Below are 23,283 nucleotides of genomic sequence, written 5' to 3'. Positions count from 1 at the left end.
GTATTAACAGAGACAGACAGTGTTTATTATTACTAAAAAACCACACGTTAACTTTTGCTTACCATTCTTACATTACAATCACCAAATTAATTAAATCTATTCTCTTCGATTATTGTCATTAATTAATAATGTCTTCACCCGAGGAAACAACAAACCTTAAAGCTGGTCATCCTCCTGCAGGTAAACGTTAATTTAATTTATCCATTATATAATAACCATTTAAATATTGTTGCTTTGTTTTTATCCCCTTTCTTCTGGTAACTTCACTATGCGCCTTATACGTTAACCTTTTTATTAGCTTTTTTTGCCATTTTTCTTGGTTAAATTGTCTGATTTTTTTGATTGTAGCTATTTTTTTCATATTAGTTTAAGGTTGACACTTTGTTTCCTTAATTTTGTTGAGTTTTATTGTAATTTGTCTTCTTTTTGAACCCAAAAAAAAGAGGAAACAAAGCTTGAGATTTTTCTCATCTCTTTGCCTGGGCTTAATGCATCGTCATACTCAGAACGTCAGGTGTTTCTATCGTTTCTTTACCTTCATCATCGACTTGTTAAAAACTGAATGACGTTCACTGGGAACAAAGAGATAGTAATAAAGATGTTGATGGTGATGAAGTTTAAAGATAATTATCTGATAAACAGTCATGTAATATGATGTTACACATTTTGCTATTGGTTTGGTAACACACATTTTAATGTATATAAATATATCTTATTTATATTATATACTTAATATTTTCGGTCTAATGGTGCGGACAAAAAAATGATTCCCCTTGAAATTAACAGTTCATAGCCCATCCTTTCAATTAATCACTTAACCATGAAACTGATTCCAATAATCTTGAGCCTTCTCCATCTTAAACCGTTTTCAGTCCTAATTTTATTTAATGTATTTCTTCGCGAAAGAAATAATCAAGTAACATCAGGTTGGTTGATTGGCCCTGATTATCATTAACGTCTTTTTCACCCAATAACAATCATCATCATTGAGTTAGTTGATTATTTCGATCCTTCATTACCTTAATCACATTCATCTTCACCCTATTCTTGATGTCACATCTTGTTGCTGATCTGGTAACATTAATGCAAACAAACAATTTAGTCAATGTTGCTATTTTTCCATCGATTAGTCTTGATTATGATTAGTTTTTAAATTGATTCTTGTTTCTCTAAATGTTACAAGATGGTTGTTAATTGCTGAAACAATCACAGGTTATTAGAGTTGCTATCTGAATAATCAACAAAATCATCATATTGTACTAAATGTGATTACAATTTGATGATGTTAGGAAACCCTTAGTTACATGTTTTCACAGTCCCAATATGATAAACATTTGTTAATAATGAAAACAATTGAAGTTAAAATTTGTTATCAATTTTATTTACAATTAACTGTAAATACCAAACCAGTTAGAAACATAAAACTCTAGAAAAATGAGAGTCTTTTCCCCGTTTTCATTGTGGTGACAAAAAAACAATTAGTTAATATATTTAATCAAAAAAATTTGCTTATCAAGATATCAAATCTTGTTGGCCAATGATCTATAAGTCGGTGGCCATTTTAATTTCGGAGGCTGATCGCTTGTATAAAAAAAAGATTCAATTTGATCAAATGATGTCTATGATGGTGCGAAAAAAGTAGTTAAATTTGATGCACAAGGGTCTACCTTGTAGGTATCAAATTAGATGATGATGTTGGCTATTTGGACGATTATAATTAAGTTTGTGTTGAAATTATAAAATACAACAAAATATACGAGTTTTACATGTATTGATGTTGCATTGGTCCATAACCCTGATGATGATGGTGAGGACCGTGTCCATGGTGGGCTTGTTGTTGAGCATATGGATGTGGTACATAAGCAACAGCAGGATTGGCACCAGACATTTCCATGTGATGTGGTGGATAAGGCATGTCCATTCGTTGGGCATCAAATGGGAAAGGCATCATCATTCCTCTGTCACCCTTGTCTGATGATGGAACTGGTGAACTACCGGAAGTCATACTGCCCACTGGCATGGATCCAGCAGCCATTTGACCTTCTCTTCGTTCAGATCCATGGCCCCAGCCTGAGTGATGGTGTACATGCTCATAGTGAGGAACAGGCATTGGGAAAGGAATGTGAGTAACCTTTGATTCTCCTGGACATTTGCCTCCGCCAGAAGATAAAATGATCTTGTGACCTTTACCTGTTCACATTTTATACAATGTCCAAAAATTCGAGTCATAAACAGGTTAATAGAGACAAAAAGAGAAAAATAATAAAGTAAATAGATTGTTTCAACTTGATAGAAATATTCAAATCACTCAAATTCTGATGTAAATTAGTGAACCTAAAATTTGAATTTGCTTAACAACTACCGACTAAATTTAAATAACAATTGACTTGAGGTTTCAACTTTCACTAATTTGAAAACTTGATCATTTTACCGCTCAACACTTGAACGTATTAATTGTTTTGATTCTAATTGATTTTGTTTTTCTTTTTTCTTCTCTAGTCAATTCTGGAATTAATGGAATACTCACCCTTCTTTCCTTTGCCTTTCTTGCCTTGACCAGCAGTTTTGACAATTGTCCTTGTATGTCCACCGCACTTACCACCGCCATTATTGTTGATTACAATAACTTCATCTTGGTTCATCTTTTTACCTGCCTCGACAAGGCTAAGGTTAACATAGAGAAGGGCAATAAGAAGTATACTCCAAATGGGACTCATTTTGATTGTTGATTTGAAAAAAAAGAAGACAAAAAAGTGGATAAAGCTAAATGGATTGACACAGCTAGGAAACTGAATAATATCACAAACAAAAAGCACAACTGTTTGGTGTTTTACTATCCAAGAGACACTTTACTCGACACTACCAAGTTGGATTCCAATACTATTTTTATATGATGTTCACTTGTTGACTGTTATCCATGAAACTGAATCAAATTTAGTGAACGCACTTGTGTTTTAAAGTAAAACCTATTCGCTTGGACGATTTTTGTCATCGCTCGCAAATCCCTCCTTCGATTACTCTCATATACACTTCTACCCGTTGGTGCATCTTTTCGCCCCCTTAGTCTTCATCACCACTGCCACCACCATCATGATCTTATCAGATTTGTCGATATTGAATATCTACATGAAGCCGATAGTTTTACCTCCATTTTGTCAACTCGCAATCATAACATCTTGTTTACAGAACCTCCTTCAGCCCTTCAATGTTGTAAGGTTAAGGCTCACCTAAAAACGTATTGAACGATGAAATTTCTTCCTCTCTTTTCACCATCTTTCATTCTCTGTCTAAATGTTCCTGTCGACACTGATACATGACAATCGTTGAATCAACATTGAATCAATACGATGACAGAATTGAGAAAAAGAAAGAAACGAAAGACAGAAGTTATTAATTTTTGCGAAAGGTGACTTACCCTTTGACTGAGCGTTACTTTTTTTCAAGGTTTAAAGATTTATTTGATTGCTTTTGAATAATTTTATCCGTATATATTATACAGTATTTATCATATCTTTTATCCAATTCAATCTGAAATCTTGCAGGATGATCTTCTTGAAAGAATAAGGTAAAACCGTTTCTCTCTTTTTCTCTAATCTTGCTCGTTAAACTGCCGTTAAACACGTACTAACAAACTAACGTACATTGTCCCAATTATTTGCTTATGTTGATGGTTATTGTGATTAAGCTAAACCCATAACACGTATAATCTCATCCATTGAGCATAATCATGAAAAAGACCATCAGATGAAAGTGACACTTTCCCTTCAGCTAACAGACCGTTTCATCGGCGAATAACCTTTACTTTGATTTCTCTACTAAAAATCAAATTAAATAATCAAACAATCATTCTCATTAATAAAACTAATCATGATCCATTCATTAAGCTAAAAAATAGCTCATCAACAATTTACACCAAACTGATTTTTCCATGGATCATCGACTTGAAAAGCTTTTAAAACAGACACTTCAATCCCAATCATTGACCAATTTGATTATCAGATGATTGTAAATCTAAAGTCTAGGTTAATCTAACATTTTATTAATTATCCAATTCTCAATCAATATTTCAAGCTAACTCTTGTTATCCAGTTATGATTAGCATTTTTTTGCTCATTTCATTTCTGATTGCATCTTTGATTATCAATTTATTTCAATTATCATCTTTACCAGTTGATTTATTTTGGTTTTTTGTTTTTTCTTGTTCTTATTTTCATTTTTGATTATTGATATTTCATGTTCGTTTCAGTTGATTTAACAGAGTTTCTGAATTAATTGATAACAACAGTAAACAGCAAACTGTGCGGACATGATTTTTCAATCAATTGATCACAGTTTCTTGCTCAATTGATATTTATTGCACACTTATTCAGTATCTTTTTCATGTATATTTGTATATTTGTACTGAAGAGTGAAAAAAAAGGTGAAACAAGATATTGTTGATTAACTATTGGTTTAATTACCAACAAACCCATTAATTAGTTGAATGTGTTCTCAATTAGACTGATGTGATGTTCAACTATTGATCATCATTCAGTCCTGTGAACAAGTTAATCACTTGCCTCTTAAATGGTCCCGATTTGTATTAACTGTTAATCAGTATTAACTGTGACTTTAAGATGTTTTGTTTTAAGCCTTTCTAAACTGTTAATCATCTTGATCATGATAATTTAAAAATATATTTATAATATTGTTAATCAGTGAAACAATAATTTCAACTCGACTGATAACTGTTATTATTTAAACTACTTTAGCCGACATTGATAGAGAAAGTTAATTTATATTTATATTCATTGAAATGATTACCATTCTGTTCATTTAACTCATGATCAGGCTCTTATGTTGATTGAATAGTTAATAGTTGTTGATTGGACAGTAATAATTATATCAATCGATCATCTGACTAATTGTCTTGAATCACAATTGTTTTCATGATATTGTTCAACTCTTACTCACTGTCACTATTAACAGTCAAATTATGCTCTCATGATTGTCCCATTTAGATTTATTTATAAATTTATAAATTGTTTCAAATGTTGCTAAAATCCTGATAAATTAAAGGACAGCTTTGATTTGGAGATCAATTTGAATTTGTTTAAATTGTACTTCATAGTCAATTAGCTTTTGATTGAACATTCATGATCATTTAAGGTTATTAACCCTTGATTATTGTTTTGATCAACCAAATGATCATTGTTACATCATTTCACCTTATAATCAAATAGCAACATCTGTAATCATGTAATCTGTCTATTTTCATGGGTTATCTTATGCTCTGTTTGACATCTGATAACCAATGATAATGGTTAAGTTTCATTCATCCTTTGCTAGTTTATGGTTAAGAATATTTGAAAATCTAGTTTGAATGATTAACATTGAATTTGAGTTTTAATTGTCTTGCTTTTTAATCATTCATTTTGTCACTCATAATTGCTTTCAATTTTAAAGGTCGAACTGAAATATTTAAATATAAAAACCCAATTCTTATGCTATATTTGCTTCTCAAATTACGCTCTTATTTGGATATTTGTTCATTACTTTTGATGTTTAAAAGAAACGCACGAGTTATCTTTGATTTGTACATCTAATTGTTGTCAAAGATAACTTATCTTACTATCACATTTTAATTTGAATCATTTCAGCTAGCAACTCAACAAAATGTAGGTGAATGTTACCATGATTTACAGTATGTCAAGGTATAAATTGAAGGTAGGTTAAGGCATTTAAACGTTTTCGGTGTAACATTAAGTTTATTTGGTTTATATTGAAAATGGACAAAGATTATTGAACATTGAATGTTACTTATAAATTGACAAGAAAAGTGATAATTATATCATACATAAACATGATGAATTCATGTATTATTCAAGTCTAATGCGTGTTGTAAAGGTTAATGTTAGGTATTTTAAGATATTGGAGGAAGGAAGAAAAGAAAGATCAGAAAGATGAAGATTATCTTAATAGTGATGATGATAATGATGATTATTGTGATAAGGCAGCTTAGAGAGTCGGAGATGGACAGATACTAGACTCTTTAGGTCACATGAAAAGCTAATTAGAGTTGCCGACGTTAGACTTGCAAACTATTTGACTATTAAGATCATTGATAAATGTTTTACTTGTTCAATGAAGAAACATGAAACATGAATGTGTCTCTCTGTGTTTCACTGGACATTTATACTGTCAAGGTGAGTTGTTGTTGAACTATGTTGGTCAGTGTCGGTCCCCATAACAATTTTAAAATGACTGTAAAGGAGAAGGAGAAGAAGAAGAAAGACTGAAGACGAAAAAGAAAAAAGAAAAAAGGAAAAGATCAGATAAAAAAGATGAAGTAAAATGATAACAGGTAAACCAGATAATAGTTTGACTCTTATATTGATACACTGCTTTTCAACGAGATTATTGATGACCACTTTTTTCCAACTTTAATACAAATTGACCATTGTGACCAATTCAAGCAACACTTTAACTCCATTCCACTCAAAACTTGTCAGTTTCATTATTTTTAGTATCTATTGCCTTCAAAAATATATTGCTTCTAATTCATCAGAGATTTATAAGTTTAAGTCTTAAACTGTGATTTACAATTCCAGTATTTCAAGCAATTAATGCATGTCAATTTAAACCGGAATGTGTTTATTGAATTGTTTTGAATTGAACTGATCTGACTTCAATCAGTTCAATTCAAAATCTAATGTTCGATGTCAGAGAATCAATTTCAATCTTTTTCATTCTTTTACCTAATGCTAACTTGAATTGATTTGAGTAAAAGTTAAATAAAGCAACAAAATTAATTTAAGTCTTCTGTTGAAATCAAAATTGATTAATCCTTTAATTTAAATTTCCTTTAGTTAAAGTCGGTGGTATGCGAATAACACAGCACAAGACTGAGAAACCAAAAGAGGAAAAGGAAACTCGACCAGTTGAAGAGGATGAAGAGCAAGAAGCTGGAATAGTTGTTCCCGAAGTTGCCCAAAAAAATCAAAATATTGTAATCTCTGGTGCAGTTACTCGAGTATGTTGATTGTCTTTAACTTATTGGAAAATCATTGATTAAAATTACAATTGTAATTGTAGTTTAAAACGTGTCTTGAAATCCAGTTTTGCTAGTAACCTAAGAGTTACTTTTCTTTCCCTCCTTGCCAAATGCCAATCAATGGATAATTGTTATTCTTGTTAATGGTTTTCCAATATCTTTGTTATGCTTTTTCCAGCTTTCCTATAACATTAATTTGTTTAATTTCTCAATTCTCTTAGGGTGATGCTGACTTTCCTCCTGAAGCAATCAAAGCATTCCATGAAAAACCTGTTCCATCCCATGATTATCGGGCAGCTCCACCAAAGAACCATACAATTCAGCAACCAAGGAAATGAATCTGTTATCCGTCTTTGTAAAAATTGAAGGAAACAAGAAATGAAACCCATTCCCTTCAGATAATTTTTTCGAAAATTTCAGTCTAACCAGAAAAAAGCTTTGATATTTTGAAAATCTGATAATCCTAAAATTGAAAACTTAACTAACAAAATTAATATCAAGTTGAAAATAAAAATTTAACAATAAATCTAATTGTGTTTTGAATGACTATCAAATAATTCTGAATTGGTTAGAATTATCAAAAATCTTTTTTTAAATCACAGATCTTCATCTTCATTGATGACTTCGGCAACAGCTGATGTTATTAACGATGAAGAATTGGAAATGTCTCGAGTTTTGGTTTCAAGATTTGGATTCGTAATGGCTGTTGATCCACATGAAAGTATCTTATCAATATAAGCGGTTAACAAGCTCTTCAAATTTTCGCAGTCATCTTTCATTTCAAAGTTTCCATTGGTGAATCGAGCATCAGTTGTATCTTTATCCCGATTGGATTCATTGAGAAGCGAGTTCAATGCAAGTTCAGTTCTTTCCTCCCAACCCTGCAAAAAACAAAGGAAAATGAATTAACCAATCGAACCAGATTAAAAGAAGGATAAACAGATAAATCAAAAGGCAGATTCTGACCAATCATATCAAAAAGTGTCAATCAACAAGCAAAAATAGGAGTCACCAGACATAACCAAATTTGAATCAACCTTAATTTACTTATCATTGGACGACAACAATTCAAATATGGAAGTCAATAGATAAACAAATCTGAGTCTTCATGGAAAGCTTTTACGAAACTGTAGATATTTACACCAAAATTACCTCGAGATGCTCAATTTTGAAACCGTTAATCAAACTAATCAGATGATGATAACAATCCAACAATTTTCAAAATTGTGATGTTCATCTGATTAGTTTGATTAACGGTTTCAAATACCTGTGTCAGTAGATTTCTCTCTTTCCTTTTGATCAACTTTGTTGAAATGTAATTTATTATATAGATATAAATATATTGAGGAAAGGTATAATTAATTGGAATCAAATTGTTTAATCCTGGAAAAATATTTTATCACATTACCTGATCTTAAATAATACTGAATTGAAGGGAAAACATTACATTTTTTAAAGCTTAAACAAAAATCTATTTTTTTCTCTTCTTTATCAAAATATATTGCAGAATGAAAAAACACCAAATTGTGCAATAAATGTTAAATAGTTAACTAAATTGCTGTATCCTAACCTTTAATAATGTTGATGTAAAAAATGTAATTCAATTAATCAACAATATTGTTGCTGACACTTGATCAAAATTGGATAAGATAAAGTGTACTAATTGAAAATACACTTTATGCTAGTGTATACATTGAAAGTTTATCCCTGCAGAGTTACTCTGAATTGCTCAGTCTTTTCATTTAGCTGCATGAAGAGTGATAATGAAGATAAAAAATGTTACACTCTTAGTACCAATAATAACCTTCAACATCATCACCATTGATATCAATTAACTTACCACCTTAATTGAGGTTCAACTTCTCCTCAGTTTTCATTCCCAATCAACAAATCACACACACACATACAAAACATAGACAGGTTGATCATTTCCAAGTTAATCTTTCTTGTTCCTATTAAACTTGATCGTCAACAGACAAACTTGTTGGCATTGAATCGTGATTCTGGATGAAACTGATTATAAACTGATAATATTATAATAACTAACAATGTTTACAATATTGATATCATTGAAAATCAACAACATTGACTATGGAGATGAACCAGCCAAAATGCAATTGAACACTTTTTGAAATTCAAACCAATCAGCTAATTGTATTCATTTATTACCTCATCAATATCAGATCCAATTGATGAGCTCCAAACATTTTTCATAATCATTGTCTCTTCAGGCTTCATTTTACCAATAATTTCAAGTAAATTGTGAAAAAGTTCCGTTGATGCAGCCAAATGATTAGTTGATCGTTCAAATTCACCTTGAGTTGTGACAAGCTGATTGGTGAGATAAAGTATCTGAAATCAGAGAAAAGAAGAAAAATTATTAGAGATTTCAAAACAATCAAATTTACATAATGTTTACAAATTAAAGCAATACTGAACAACATCATCTAATTGATTTATTTGTTAAAAATTCATCAAACTAAATGTTGATCATTACATAAACTAAAAGATTGCTCGTTAAAAATTATCAAGATGATGATACATAAACATGATGAATTCATGTATTATTCAAGTCTAATGCGTGTTGAAAAAGGTTAATGTTAGGTATTTTAAAATATTGGAAGGAAGGAAGAAAAAAAAGAAGAGAAAGATGAAGATTATCTTAATAGTGATGATGATAATGATGATTATTGTGATAAGGCAGCTTAGAGAGTCGGAGATGGACAGATACTAGACTCTTTAGGTCACATGAAAAGCTAATTAGAGTTGCCGACGTTAGACTTGCAAAGTATTTGACTATTAAGATCATTGATAAATGTTTTACTTGTTCAATGAAGAAACATGAAACATGAATGTGTCTCTCTGTGTTTCACTGGACATTTATACTGTCAAGGTGAGTTGTTGTTGAACTATGTTGGTCAGTGTCGGTCTCCATAACAATTTTAAAATGACTGTAAAGGAGAAGGAGAAGAAGAAGAAAGACTGAAGACGAAAAAGAAAAAAGGAAAAAGGAAAAGATCAGATAAAAAAGATGAAGTAAAATGATAACAGGTAAACCAGATAATAGTTTGACTCTTATATTGATACACTGCTTTTCAACGAGATTATTGATGACCACTTGCAACTCATATTTAAACGAATCTGACTGATCATTGTTACCCATTCAAGCAAAAATTCAATTTCACTTTCAACTTAAATCCTTTTACTGTCTGAATCTTTTGCTGGTCAATTTTGTCCAATCTTTCAAAATTTTGTTTCTCCTCAAACGAACCAAGAAACTGAAACATTTCAGATTTATCTTCTTCTCGTCCGGCCACCTTCAATTAAAGTCGTTTTCTTAGTTTAATTAATCATTAATCAAGTTTTCTGTTCACAGTTAATTTATTGCTATAGCTAATTTATTTAAGCTGTAAGATGACGATTGAATCATCCATTAAGTCGCTCATAAATTTATAATGGGCTTAAGATGTTGAAATAAAGCAACTAATCTTTACTTTGCAGTTTAATATTTGAAATGAAAACAAAACATGATTCAGGTAGTTTGATATTATAAATTGATTAGGATTAAAGTCTGTCCCATTAATCAATTAAAATTGTGAAGCAGTTGAAAGCAATTGAAACACACAACTAAACACACATAGGAGTCGTGAAGAGGCCAATGAAGATGAATTTACAATGTATTTACAAGCTCAAGGGTAACAAAATGTTTAAGGCAGTCCATCAATAACGTCTGTAAATTATTAATAATAATGAGTAAAATGATTAAATTAGGAGCGCCTATCAATCATTGGGAAACAACAAAAATGATCATTATGATTACACTCCCATTGATTAGCATTGAGTTCTTAATCAATTATACAAACTTGTTGAGCATGAAATGTAAAAGAAACAAAAAACATCTAAAAAACAAAGTAAAATGCGTAATCAATCTTATTTCAATTGTAAAGTAAATTGGATATGCATTAATTAAATAGAACAGATTCATGTGATGAGTGATTGCGAATTTTACATAATTTCAATGTAAATCTTCTGAGGTTTTCATGTTGACTCCTGGACCTAATTGATTTTAAACAGCATATGTTTTGAATCCTTTTGAAACTAAAATTCAAGATTTCATGTTTGTATGGAGAAATGCTTTTAACTCTTTGATACATTGAATATAAATTCAACACTGGTCTTATCGGCTGGAGCTTTGAGAAAACTTGAAATAGAAACTGATAAATCAAGACTTGAACTAGATTACTGTCTGAATTAGCAATTAATTTGTACTCACCTTTGAATAGATTTCATCGAGTAAAATATCAAGATTAGATAGTGGAGTTGGATTTCGATCTTTAAATTTAATCAACAACCTTTTCTGAACTGCTCGAAAGTAACTTGTTTGAGTGGCCAGATTTTTGGAAAGATTGATTATCTTGATTCGCAGATTGAATCGTTTATCCAAACAATTTAAATACAAATCAAATGGCAATGATGATCTGTCATAGGAGATTGCTTCAAGGTTGATGCGAGATGATTTACATCGGCTGATAAATTCATTGATAACTATTGAAATACCATGTAAATTGTTGGAACGAAATTTAATTTTGTTTAAGGAACCTTTCATTTTTATTCCACCTGAAATAGTTACATAAGAAGCTGGTTCGGTGTAAAAGCTAATTGACATATTATTAGAGTCAATATTGGATTCATTTGTAGGAATTGAAAGTGAGGTTGGTATAGGTGAACCTGGAGATGCTTGGCGTGGATTTGATGACACAGAAACAAGATCATTGAACATTATCCTTAAATCAACTGGCATTTGAACAGCAAACGCTATATCAACATTGTGAGACATTGAATCACGATAAGATGATGGAGATGAAGAGGTTGGTGATAATGGTAAGGCAGATGAAGGCGAAGATAATGTTGACTGAAGTCGACAAATCAAGGATAAAGGTAAGTAAAATGGTTTACGATAAACTCGAGGACTTCCTGAGGCATTGGTGTAAGTAATGAGTATCGATGCAGATAAATTAATCGGTAAAATAAGGTTCGATAAAGTGGCCGTCAGAGTTGTTACTTGAGTTTCATTTCCAGCTAATATAGAAGGATAATTTAATAAGGATGGTTCGAAAGCAATTGGTAATCCAGCTTCAATTGAAACTCTTACATTTGATACAGCATTTATGCAGGTTAGTGAAATTGTTAGAGCAACCATTGGAAGTAGATCATCAATGGCCGGTCCTGTCGATGATCGAACTAACGATGTTACCAGATTACCGAGGGTCACTTTGATATCACAGTTGTCATCGTTTGTTGATCCTTTCACTGATAAAGATCCTATAGCGCCAAAATTACCTCCCATTGATCCACTTGCAGGATTTGAATTAAACGAAGCTATGACTTTTCTTAATTCTGTCAATTCAGCTTCAGTCTCGGCGTAAGTTAGATGCGAAGAAGTTCCTTGTTCATCTTGACGAGGTGTTGAGAGTGTTACTGATGGACTAGTTCCAAGATATGAAGCAGCTAATTCCCCTGAGGCAGAAAGAGTCACAAGAGAACCGTGAATGTTAGGAAACGAAGCACGAGCCAAAGCAATAGGAGCAAATGGAAGTTGACAAGACCATTGTAACTTATTACCAGAATAAATCAGTAAATTGCCATTTTCGCTTGAAATCAGAATAATAATATTGTCAGATGCTTGATTGAGATAAGATGTTAGGGAATATGGAGTGAAATTTAGTTTCTTCATCCAGCTGACTATACCAGAATCACGAATAATGTACAAGTTACGTTCACCTAAGGCCACGATGAGGCTAAATTTTTTACTCAGAGTATGAGCTTGAAGATCAATCAAAGGTTCACCAATTTGTAAAGACCAATCGGGTGTTACACGACGACCAGATGAAGAAGAGACGCTTCTTTGATTAGAATCGGGATCTGGCAACTTAATATCATTTGCCTTTGAAATAGCCAACACTTGATAGCGAAACGATTCAATAAACCAGGCTCCATTGGCAACAACAAAAGAATCGGTTGTGGGTAAATAAACAATAGGACCAGGTAGCATAAAATTAGTTAAATGACGGCTAAACGCAAAACTTTCTTGTTCATAAAACGATAAGGTTCCATCAATAGACTGTACACACAGAAAATCTCGACCTGCAAGACAATAAAAATTAAATGTTTCATATTCCGCAGTTGTAAACACACAATTATTCAACTGTTATAAATCAATTACAAATGACTCGAATAAAAATAAGCGCGTAAATTAAGGGACTGATTACTAATTACGGCTTACAGATTTCGGCTTACGGTTTCTTTACCTGCAATCAATTTAATTCAAAATCAGGAATTCTAATCATATTGAAATAAGAAGCCTATTAATTGATTGGAAAGATTGATTAATTAATACATGGCCTCAATCTATAATTTATCATTTTTAGCTGATTTGTATAACAAATACCTTGGATTAGTTTCACAATTTAATTAATCATTCTGACCATTTCTTATTTAAATATTAATTCTATTGGAGATCAACATTACCCAATTTATCAACAGTGAATTTAATTAATACAAACCTTTAATTTGGCCAAAGGGTCCAATAGTAAAGTTATAAGCACTTTGTGGTAAATTGTGTTCGTAAATAAGCAAAACATTATAAGAGGATCCATATTCAGTGACACCAATTGTCGCTAAAGGAAAGTAAAAGAGTGAGAGCGAAAAACAAAAAATAAATAAATCAGCTAATTAATAAATCAATTAGTTAGCAATTTGTTATTCAACTGTGATTCTGATTAATGTCAGGATGTAATAATGATTGATACTTGTTTTTACCCTGAGCAAATACCCAATGAGAAAACCTGATTTCAACGAGTCACAGTAAAAAGACTTGTCTTTAACCCATTCCAGACATTCTTAATCATTACTGGATCAATGAATGAAGACTTTTTAAATTGATTGTTTTACAATGCTCAATGAGTGTTTGTTAATCAAATTGTAAAAGCAAAATTTAATTCTTTCTAATCCAATTTACAGATTAACTAAACTATGGCGGTTCCCCAAAGGCAAGACAATCCGGATTATCAGTTTTGCGCCAACAGATTAGCTGCTTAAACCCAAGACCTGGGAACCAAAGTGAACCAATTTTTCAAAATTTTCAACATTCAACTCTTGAAACCATAAATCTGTGAATTAGCTGATTCAGATGTCCAGAATAATTTGAGAACCAATTTCAAGCGGAAAAGACAAAAATTGCAAAACATTCACCATTGCAAGTTGATTGAATAACATTTATTCTAGATTCTGATCAAATTATGTTTATTATCAACATTTAATGATCATCTTCAGAAGCAGTTGAAGCTTTTAATTGTTTTGTAAGCGTGTTCACAATTTAATTTAAACATAAACAACTTATCAAATTACTGGTTAATGTTTTCATTTGTCGGATCTACTAGGCCTAACAACAGGCAATGAAGCCACCAATGCCACCAATACAGTTTCAAATGTTTACAGTTGTTTACGATTGATTAATGATTGTATTTAATGGTTAGTCGTTAATTAATTTTCTTGTTACTTAGTAAAATGAGGTTTAAGTTGAACTTAGCAACTAATGATAGGCAAGAAGACTTCAAGCAAACCTAGGTAAGTACTAGAAGCTAGGAAAAAGGTAACATTGGAAGATGTATTTTGTTTTAACATTTCAACTAACTTGGACAACAATTTACCTTTTTTTACCTTAACAATACATTTACAATCGAAAGGTAAAGATTCTAAAAAGCGTCTAATGACCTGCTAAATGAGCTTCAACTCAACCTTTTTTGTAGTTGTTTATTAACCTTAACAATTCAATAATTGTATAGTGCTTTTATTGTCATTAACTGTGTACATATTTTAGACTCTGGTAAACCTCAATATTCATCTGACAATTAAATTACTGCAATAATTTAAATTGAGACAATGTTTGTTTGTGTCGTATTGAGCTTTTAAGATTTATATCTTTCCCTGAACATCAAGTATAAATTGTCACTAAATCAATATTAATTTATAAACACACATTTAATCAAAATCTTGTGGCCATTTGAAACAACAGGTAAACCCAAAAAATGGTTAAACACGTTGGCTTTCAACTTGTTGACACAGTGTATTTATATAGATGAAAAGAGGTATTCACTTTGCATATTTGCAATCCTTTTTTTTCTGGTTTGTTGTTACAGGTTGCTATTATTACAGTTGTTCACACACAAAAAGGCATCAAATGTAAAACAAATTGTGGTCAACATGATTACCCATTTCCAATATTAACAACATCAAACGCATAGTTTGTCTAGAATGTAAAATGTAGAAAAGCTTTGGTAACTGTAAATTGATAGCAAAATGGCCTCATCTGCATTTACCTGTGTTGACAGAAAGGGTAAACATGGCCACATGTTTAATGTGAAAATTTTGATATATTTTCTGTGTGTAAGTATCAACAGTTTGTGGTAAAAAGAGGGTTAACTTGGGTAAGGAAAGTCTGAATAATGATTTCAAGGAAAATTATTTCGTTTTTTTTACTATAAATTTGTTTGTAGGAGGGACAATTGATGGATTTTGTTGAAAAGGTAAAAAATGATTGTAATGATTACCTGCTGCTGAGTAGATTGATATTTTTCTTGGATGTAAAACAGCCAAATGAAGTGATTTACTGGCAGAAAGAAGAAGGCCTGAAGCAAGTTGAAGTATTGGCTGTCTCAAGTCAACTTCAAGAAGAAGATCATTTGCTTGGAATGGCTTTAATCGTTTATCATCAAGGGTATTTGCTGTTGAATAAATCCTTAAGATTCCTTCATGGCTTCCGGTTATTATTTTATCTATTATGCAAGAGAATATGAAAAAAGTTGAAATTAATTTAACAAAAATAATAAATTCAAAAAAAGAGCGTCAAGACAAATGACCGGGAAAATGGGTTGACATCATATGGAGATCATGTGGCAAAGCTGAAAAGGCTTAGCTTTAGCTTTTTTTGTTTTAATTTTTTCCCTTCTATTTAATCTAATTAAATAAAGTTTAAACACAAATTTACGCTGGTTTGGATTACAATTTATATTGTAGCTATTTGTGTTTGCTGTTTAAAATTGTCGCCAATCAATGAAATCCATTAAAGAAGGACTTCAACGGTTGTTTGTGATTTTCTAATTTTTTCATGTGTGTTAAATCGAGTGACGCCAACTCTTGGACTCAACTCTAATCCGGACTGTCAGAAATTTGTGATCAACTTTTTAGTGTCCAACATGATGAAAATTAGTTTGTTTTCTTTACAACGTTAATCCTCAATAAACTTAAGCCGGATTGTCAAATTTGAAATGGTACCTTATGCTTTTATTGCTGCTGTTAATCATCCTTATCATTCATCACTTGTTATTATTTCTGGTGTAACCATGTTCAACCAGAAAGAGGTAAAAGGAGAGAGTGACCATTAAAATAATCATATTTATATCATTAGTAAAATATGAATTATCATTGGGTCAATTGGAAGAAAAAGGGAAAGTGAAAAGGAAAAGGAAAAGTTAACAAAATGGTGTAAAAGTTGTAAAACTTACCTGAATTATCTCTGCTATTGTCAATATTGGAAATGCATAAACATGTTGGACCGAAGTTTTCATCACTTCCAGCATTTGTTGTCCACCAATCACGAGCACGAAATAGAGACATTGAAAACTGGTTGAAGGTGTTAACAGGCTAATCAAATGACCCAAACTCCACCTCTCCTGTCTTTACTGGTTTTGATTGATTTAATCAATCAATTACAGGTTTTCAAACTAATTTATGACTGACTCTCGGCTAATCAGATACAATTTGGCGAATTTGGACGGTAAAGTAAAACTATATAACTATCCAGGTTGCAGATAATTTCATTTCAATTCATAGACGTTTACTTTAAAGCTGAGACGACAAAAAAAATGATGAGTTGTCCGATGAAAAGATTGATTAGATTAATTGTTTAAAAGTTAATTTCCCTGTAATCATCAAAGTTGAATAATGATCCGTTCTTCAATTTAAAAAAATAAATAAATAAGATTCACCAATTAAGCTGGAAAAAGAAGCAAGAAAAATGGAAAAATGGAAAAGAAGACGTTTTTAAGGTTAGACCGTTAACCGACGCTGTTTGTCCAATGATCAACAAATAAATGACATTAAAGATAAGTTAACTGGAACAATTAGAAAGTTGTGATGATTAAACCGAATTAACTAATAATTTTAAATTCTCTTGACATCTGATAGCGAATTCAAAGGAAAAAAATGGACACACAGAGAGGATAAAATTCAAAACAATGGGTTGTCAAGGAGTTTGATGATGATATATGAAAATGAAAGCAAACCTGGATAACCAAAATAAAGCCAAGAAAGGAAGGAAAGCAAGTAAATAAGTGGGTGGAAAGGGAGTTTCTAGTGATGATAATCGAAGGAGGAAAAAAGGAAAAGCGACTGAAAAAAATAGCAGTTCCCTAAGTTGCCATCTTTTACCCACAATGGTTATCATTATTTCAAATGACTATTATTATTGTTTGGAGAAAAAATTTGTGGAAAATGTGATGCTGATGCTAATGATAACAATACGAATTTAACTGCAAGGTTAGTCGTATTTGCCGTTTAATTGGATCGACAGTGGAAAGGTATGCAATTTGTATTATGATAATGTTGAGAACGAGAAGGAAATATCTTAAATGATGCTGTAAATTTGAAGGGAGACTTAACCACTTAGAATGATGTCACGAGCAATCCTAAGGAGTAAAAAACAAGATGATGATAGTTTTGTGAAGATTGAGAGAGAGAGAGAGAGCCTAAGGAATGAGAGACAGAAAAGTGAGCTAAAAGAGTGGGGTGGTGAAAGGCAAGGGAGATAGAGAGTAAGAGAGAAAGAGGAATGAAGATGATGAGGTCCAAAGTAGGAGCCACTGACAAGCTTTTAACTCTCATCTCGACCAGTTTGCAAATCGTTGAAACAAGAGAAAGTACAACTTTAGTTGGAATCCATATCAATATAACATCAAAAATAAATAAACACTAAACATCATCTTTACTCCTTAATCATAATCATCATCATCATTTCATCACATCTTCTCTCATCTTCATCATCGTCATCATCAATATCATCTTCATTGGACAGTAAAATTAAACATGATAACCATAATTAATGGTGAAAGAATTAGACAAACGTTGTTACCATCATCATCTTCATTTACTTTTGTTGTAAACTTTACTCTATCAAGTCTAATTTTCTTTATCATAATGAATAATCAAAAGATCATCTTGGTCTCATGTTTCAAAAATTTAAGTTTTATCCAAGGTAGGAATTGTGTAACAAAGTAATTTGATTCATTTGTTTCCTCGAATCATTGTGCCCAATGCACCAACTTGATTCACCATCAACATCATAATCGTCTTCGTTAACATAACATTACTTCTTTATCCTTCATGTTTAAATCAATTAAGGATTCAAATTAACTAAAGTTTTCTTTTTTTTCAACTTCTCTTTGTGATTCAGGTTCACCGATAAAGTGTTCAAACGAAGGCCAAACAGTTAAAGTTCCGTTCTTATCCAAAGACCCTTGTATTACGTGTAAATGTACTAATGGTGAAATTGCTTGTCAACGCGATTCTTGTTTTGGCTTTAAAGGTGGAGGAATAGCAAGTCTCAGCGGTGGAAGTGGATGTGGAAGAGGCACAAGTTGCGGTTCCAATAGACGCTTAATTGGTAACAATTATGTTTCCAATAACGCCAATAACAATATTCTTAATGGAGTTGGTGTTTGTAAAATTGAAAATAGTCCATCTAAATTGTACACATTTGATGGACTTGCTTATAAATATATTGGCCAGTACAATTATGTGTTATCAAGAGATTGCTCAAAGAAAATATTCTCAATTCATTTGGTCAATACGGATCCAAATGGTGGTCAAGTTTCTCCATCTTTACCATCACCTGGAGCTTTATCTGCACCATCTTTACCATCTCCATCACCGTTATCATCAGCACCTTCATCTAGTTATTGGCCAGGAAATTCAATACGAGACATTCATCCATTGATGAATACCATTAACCATGATCAACTCAACTATTCATTAATAACAAACAATCTTCAAACTCATCATTCCTCTTCTCAATTACAACCTAACTTTAACACATTAGTTGTTAAAATTAAAGGAATTAAAGTGCGAATTAGTAAAACTGATGTTAAAATTGGACGCAAATTAGTTACCTTACCTTATATTAAACTTGGTGTTTTATCTGTGATACGTGATGGACGTAAAATAATAGTTCGTTCAAATATTGGTATGTAATTGATTCATTTGTTGAATGTTAATCAATAATATTAAATCATTTTCAATCTTCTTTCTCTTATTGAATAGGAATCCGTGTGATATGGGATAGACAAAACTCAACTCAAGTATTCATTCCTCGTAGTTTTAAGAACAAGGTTTGCGGACTTTGTGGTAATTTTAATGGCAGTCCAAAAGATGATTTTATGTCTAAACGTGGTTTAAAGGCCAGTGATTCTGTATCGTTTTTTAATTCATGGAAAGTAGGAGGACATCGAAGTTTAAAAGATGTAATTGTGCTCAAATTATATCAATACACAAAATTGAGAACCAAGAAAAAGAAAAGTTTAAACATATTTAGATCGTAAAAATCTGTAAACATTTAAGTTAGTCCAACTGTTAGCAATTTTATGTTCCAATTTTTCCTGTAATAAGTCTTTATAATTATAAAGACACACCCAATATTGTAAATTTATATACATATGTGTACAATTATATTTTTGTTTATAAAAATTATTTATAAAAAATATAAAAATTATCTTTTAATTCGTTCATTTAATTGTTCAATTTCCTAAATAGATGGCGCTAATAGTTATTCTATTAAGTTTTTATTATTGAATTGTTGAGTGGCGACATCTGTATTAGCTAAAAAGAGTAGTTATTGTCAACAGTTCATGTTAACAAATTGTTAATAACAATAACTTGGTAAAGATTGAGCTTATCGGTTCAACTCTAGTACCTGAAATTGATTTTTGCAATCAGTCGTGAATCTCCAAGTTTTGAGACTTTAAATTATCAGAGTAATGAACTGATTAGCGTTTTTTGGTTAGACTAATCACTATGGGATCAGCTAAATGCGACTCGAAATGTTATTCTGGAAATCTTTTCATTAAGTCTTTTCCCTGTTGTAAAGGGTGTAACGCGTAAAAAGTTTAAATTATCTAAGATTGATAAGAATGAAGATGAAGATGACAATGATATGAATGTTGCCGGACAGAGAAATAGACACAAAATGGACATTCTTATCATTGTCCTCTTCGTCTTCATTCTTATCAATCTAAGATAATTTAAACTTTTTACGCGTTACACCCTTTAATATTTTAAGGTTTATTTTGTCGTATTTAAAATATAAAACAATTTACAGGTACAGGAACCTACACTTAAAGCCTTTTTTGTTTGTGGTTTGATTCACTGTTTTGGAGGCGCGACAGGTTTTTCAGCGCCCTTTACCTCATGCGACCCTGGTGTTTGGCCTGCTCTAGGTGCTGGGTTTGAACCATCCTAGGTAAAGATTCGGGGAAGGGTGGATTGTTCAGAGGGTTAAGCTATGAGCGAGAGTTAACTGCACTCACCCTCGTCTCAGGGCTTGGCAAGATTCAAACGCTAACCCCAAGATGCAGATTACAATAAATGAAAGTGGGTAATCTTACCATTAGGCCCTTATGATTAGGCTAACAGTAAAACAACTCTTTTCTTAGTCGCCATCAATGGACAAGATTAAGTTGATTACAAGGTTAGTGTTAAAAATTAAGAATCGATAAATTGTGACTATGAAAATTTCTTTAGAAAGAGCCATTAAGGTTGCTTTGAGTTGAAGTTCATTTGTACTATTTGAAAATGAAGCTATTAAGGTGAAATTCTCATAATTAAATATTTGTGACTTCTGCCATCTAACAATAATATTTGTTAGATAGCAACAGTTAAAATTATTTAATTACGAGAGTTTCATCTGCAATCGTTTTAATTGTTATCAGAATGATTTTGTAAAACAAAAAAAAAATCTTGTGAAAAACATAATATTTATTTCCTTAATTTTTCCTTAAATATTACCTTTTAAGCTAATTTTAATGCTAAAATATAACTTCTCACAATTAGAAACAAAATTATTCCTATTGACGTTAAAAATATGAAATCTAAGTAAAATAATCGATTCAAAAAACATTTTTACCAATCAAGGTAAAATTATTAGCAGACTTTTCCCATCAATTATTATCATTTAATACATTTTAGATTTAATGGTTCTCATATTATAATATTTGGAATGATCAAGTCACTTGTAACTTTTTTTTGGTCAGTTTGGATTGTTTTGAAAAACAGTCAATTTTCAAGTTTACCATTGACCAGCCATGTTGGTAAAACCAAAGGACAGCCGGATTGATGAAGAATCATTACAAACGCTAACACTTTATCATTATTTTGCATTGCTAGCCAGCTTTGCGGTAGCAGTTATTAGTGCAAGTTTCATTATTGAATCATATTTAAGTTACCCAACAATAACGACGGTTAAAATCGAAAGGCCTCGTGACACCGAGTTACCTTCAATATCATTGTGTTTCTTTTATGAAATAGATCAACTTAAAAAGCCTTCTTACCGCAATGGACGTCAAATTTATCCCCTAAATTTGTCCCAAATCGATGAGAGGCTACCGAAACTGGACGAATGGATTAAAAGCTGTAAAGTTTTAAATGCGACAACTTACAGGATCCACCCTTGCCTACAATACTATGACCATGTAGTTGAATATCTCAGTGTTCATGCAAAGTGTTACTCCTTCTTTGAGAGTTTACCAGAACAGATCTTTTTCAAAAGTGAAGCTGTTGTTGGTCGAGCGTTGCTTGATGTAACCTTTAACAACACTGTTATCAATTCTGATCACATTGGTATATTTATAACTCATACTTATGCCGAGCTTGAGGATAGCTTATCAAATCCGAGTTTCCTTCAATTCAACACGACTGAATCCAATATAGCGGTGACAACTTTTGCCCGAACTGCTATTCGCAATTTACCCTCACCTTATCATACCCAATGTTTCCGATATGATACTCTTTCATGTAGACATAGAAGCACCTGTATTCGTCATTGTATCAACGAAGTTTCCCATAACAAAACTGGTACATGGCATGGTCCAACCTATGTGAAGCTTGAAAGCAAATTTATGGATGGATATTTCACTCTTTATCCCCACGAAGCTGACCAAATGATTTACGAACAGTGTCAAGATGAGTACCAACACGAACCATGCAATCAATATCTATATGAACCTGTTATAACAAGTAAATTTACATCAAGCACAGTCCAAGAGGGAACCTTTAGATTGGCTGTTGTTTATCCGAATAAACCCAAAGTTGAGGTTAAACTACTACACAAAACTAAATGGATCGACTCTCTTACTTTTCTTGCTGGCATTGTTCATCTCTGTACTGGTGTTTCATTATTGGCGATATTAATTGCACTAAGCATAAACCTGGAATCAGCTGTAAGATATTTTAAACAACCAGATCGATCCATATATACATTTTTTCTTCTTATATTTTCCAAAGTGTTCAGGATTAATTCAGAATCTTTCCATGATCACCAGTCAAATCCTAGCTCTTTAACCGAAGAGTGGAATGGCCAATCAAAAATGCTAAAGACAGCACGGTTAAATCAGTTCACTTCTCATCGATTAGTTTCCCCAACAACTGCGAAATCATTCACTTATTACTCTCATTGAAATACAACTATTGTATACAACAATGTATTACGACTATCAATATTATCAATAAAAAGATTGCATTCTTCTTGATAATGCTGGATCCTTCATAAAATTGACGATATGATTCGGATTTGTCGATTCTTTGATTTTACCAGATTGTATTTGCAAACATTATAGTTCAAAAAATGCATAAATTTTTGTTCCAATTTTGTATCGATTGAGTAACGAATTTTAAAGCGTTAAATTTCCATTAGTTTATAATTATAACTACAGCGTAAAATACTAGTAGATTAAACAGGTTGAGTTCGAGTCTTTGTTCAAAAAATCTTGGGTCGAATGCAGTATATTCCTCTTTAAATGCTATTGAATGCGAGCAAAACAATCATGGACATCAAAGCAGCTTCTAAATTTAAACCAATCTTAAGCTTACTCCGATCTTTTTTCTCATTTAATTCAGCTTTCATTTCGATCGAGCAGGTATTTGAT

General features: G+C 31.8%; 4 protein-coding genes across 9 annotated transcripts; 2 read left to right on the top strand and 2 right to left on the bottom strand.

Annotated features, from left to right (window-relative positions):
• The first annotated feature begins 5 nt into the window (after window positions 1-5).
• LOC107361897 (death-associated protein 1) lies at window positions 6-7,559 on the top strand. 2 transcript variants are annotated; one of them, XM_015928836.3, is made up of 3 exons: window positions 6-180; window positions 6,849-7,012; window positions 7,255-7,559. In XM_015928836.3, the coding sequence occupies exons 1-3, from the start codon at window positions 129-131 to the stop codon at window positions 7,369-7,371; spliced, it is 333 nt and encodes a 110-aa protein (XP_015784322.1). In that variant the 5' UTR covers window positions 6-128; the 3' UTR covers window positions 7,372-7,559. The 2 variants fall into 2 exon arrangements, with proteins under 2 accessions (XP_015784322.1, XP_089121989.1); XM_089265863.1 differs by having other exon boundaries at window positions 6-2,122; window positions 2,500-7,012.
• On the bottom strand, window positions 1,360-2,916 carry LOC107361896 (uncharacterized). The gene is made up of 2 exons (XM_015928835.2): window positions 2,528-2,916; window positions 1,360-2,190 (listed from the first exon to the last, which is right to left on the bottom strand). The coding sequence occupies exons 1-2, from the start codon at window positions 2,715-2,717 to the stop codon at window positions 1,763-1,765; spliced, it is 618 nt and encodes a 205-aa protein (XP_015784321.1). The 5' UTR covers window positions 2,718-2,916; the 3' UTR covers window positions 1,360-1,762.
• Window positions 6,805-17,268, bottom strand: BBS9 (Bardet-Biedl syndrome 9). 4 transcript variants are annotated; one of them, XM_015928833.3, is made up of 6 exons: window positions 16,597-17,268; window positions 15,643-15,867; window positions 13,597-13,710; window positions 11,307-13,177; window positions 9,203-9,385; window positions 6,805-7,914 (listed from the first exon to the last, which is right to left on the bottom strand). In XM_015928833.3, exons 1-6 carry the CDS (start codon window positions 16,706-16,708, stop codon window positions 7,630-7,632), a joined length of 2,790 nt encoding a protein of 929 aa, XP_015784319.2. In that variant the 5' UTR covers window positions 16,709-17,268; the 3' UTR covers window positions 6,805-7,629. The 4 variants fall into 4 exon arrangements, with proteins under 4 accessions (XP_015784319.2, XP_015784320.2, XP_089121987.1 ...); XM_015928834.3 differs by lacking the exons at window positions 6,805-7,914; window positions 9,203-9,385 and adding an exon at window positions 10,565-10,763 and having other exon boundaries at window positions 16,597-16,853; XM_089265861.1 differs by lacking the exons at window positions 6,805-7,914; window positions 9,203-9,385 and adding an exon at window positions 10,930-11,089 and having other exon boundaries at window positions 16,597-16,853.
• Window positions 17,269-17,469: 201 nt separating this feature from the next.
• On the top strand, window positions 17,470-19,856 carry cv-2 (crosveinless 2-secreting protein). Of its 2 annotated transcripts, XM_089265862.1 has the most exons (4): window positions 17,470-17,670; window positions 17,984-18,344; window positions 18,543-19,331; window positions 19,409-19,856. In XM_089265862.1, exons 2-4 carry the CDS (start codon window positions 18,176-18,178, stop codon window positions 19,684-19,686), a joined length of 1,236 nt encoding a protein of 411 aa, XP_089121988.1. In that variant the 5' UTR covers window positions 17,470-17,670; window positions 17,984-18,175; the 3' UTR covers window positions 19,687-19,856. The 2 variants fall into 2 exon arrangements, with proteins under 2 accessions (XP_089121988.1, XP_025016516.1); XM_025160748.2 differs by lacking the exon at window positions 17,470-17,670 and having other exon boundaries at window positions 17,952-18,344.
• Window positions 19,857-23,283: the final 3,427 nt, after the last annotated feature.

The sequence above is a fragment of the Tetranychus urticae genome, chromosome 1 (assembly GCF_039701765.1).
Source record: "Tetranychus urticae isolate SD_2017Ah chromosome 1, NJAU_TeUrti_SD_1.0, whole genome shotgun sequence".
Lineage (NCBI taxonomy): Eukaryota > Metazoa > Arthropoda > Arachnida > Trombidiformes > Tetranychidae > Tetranychus > Tetranychus urticae.
The sequence above is the reverse complement of the archived record's forward strand: the minus strand, read 5'-3'. Positions and strand labels throughout refer to the sequence as shown.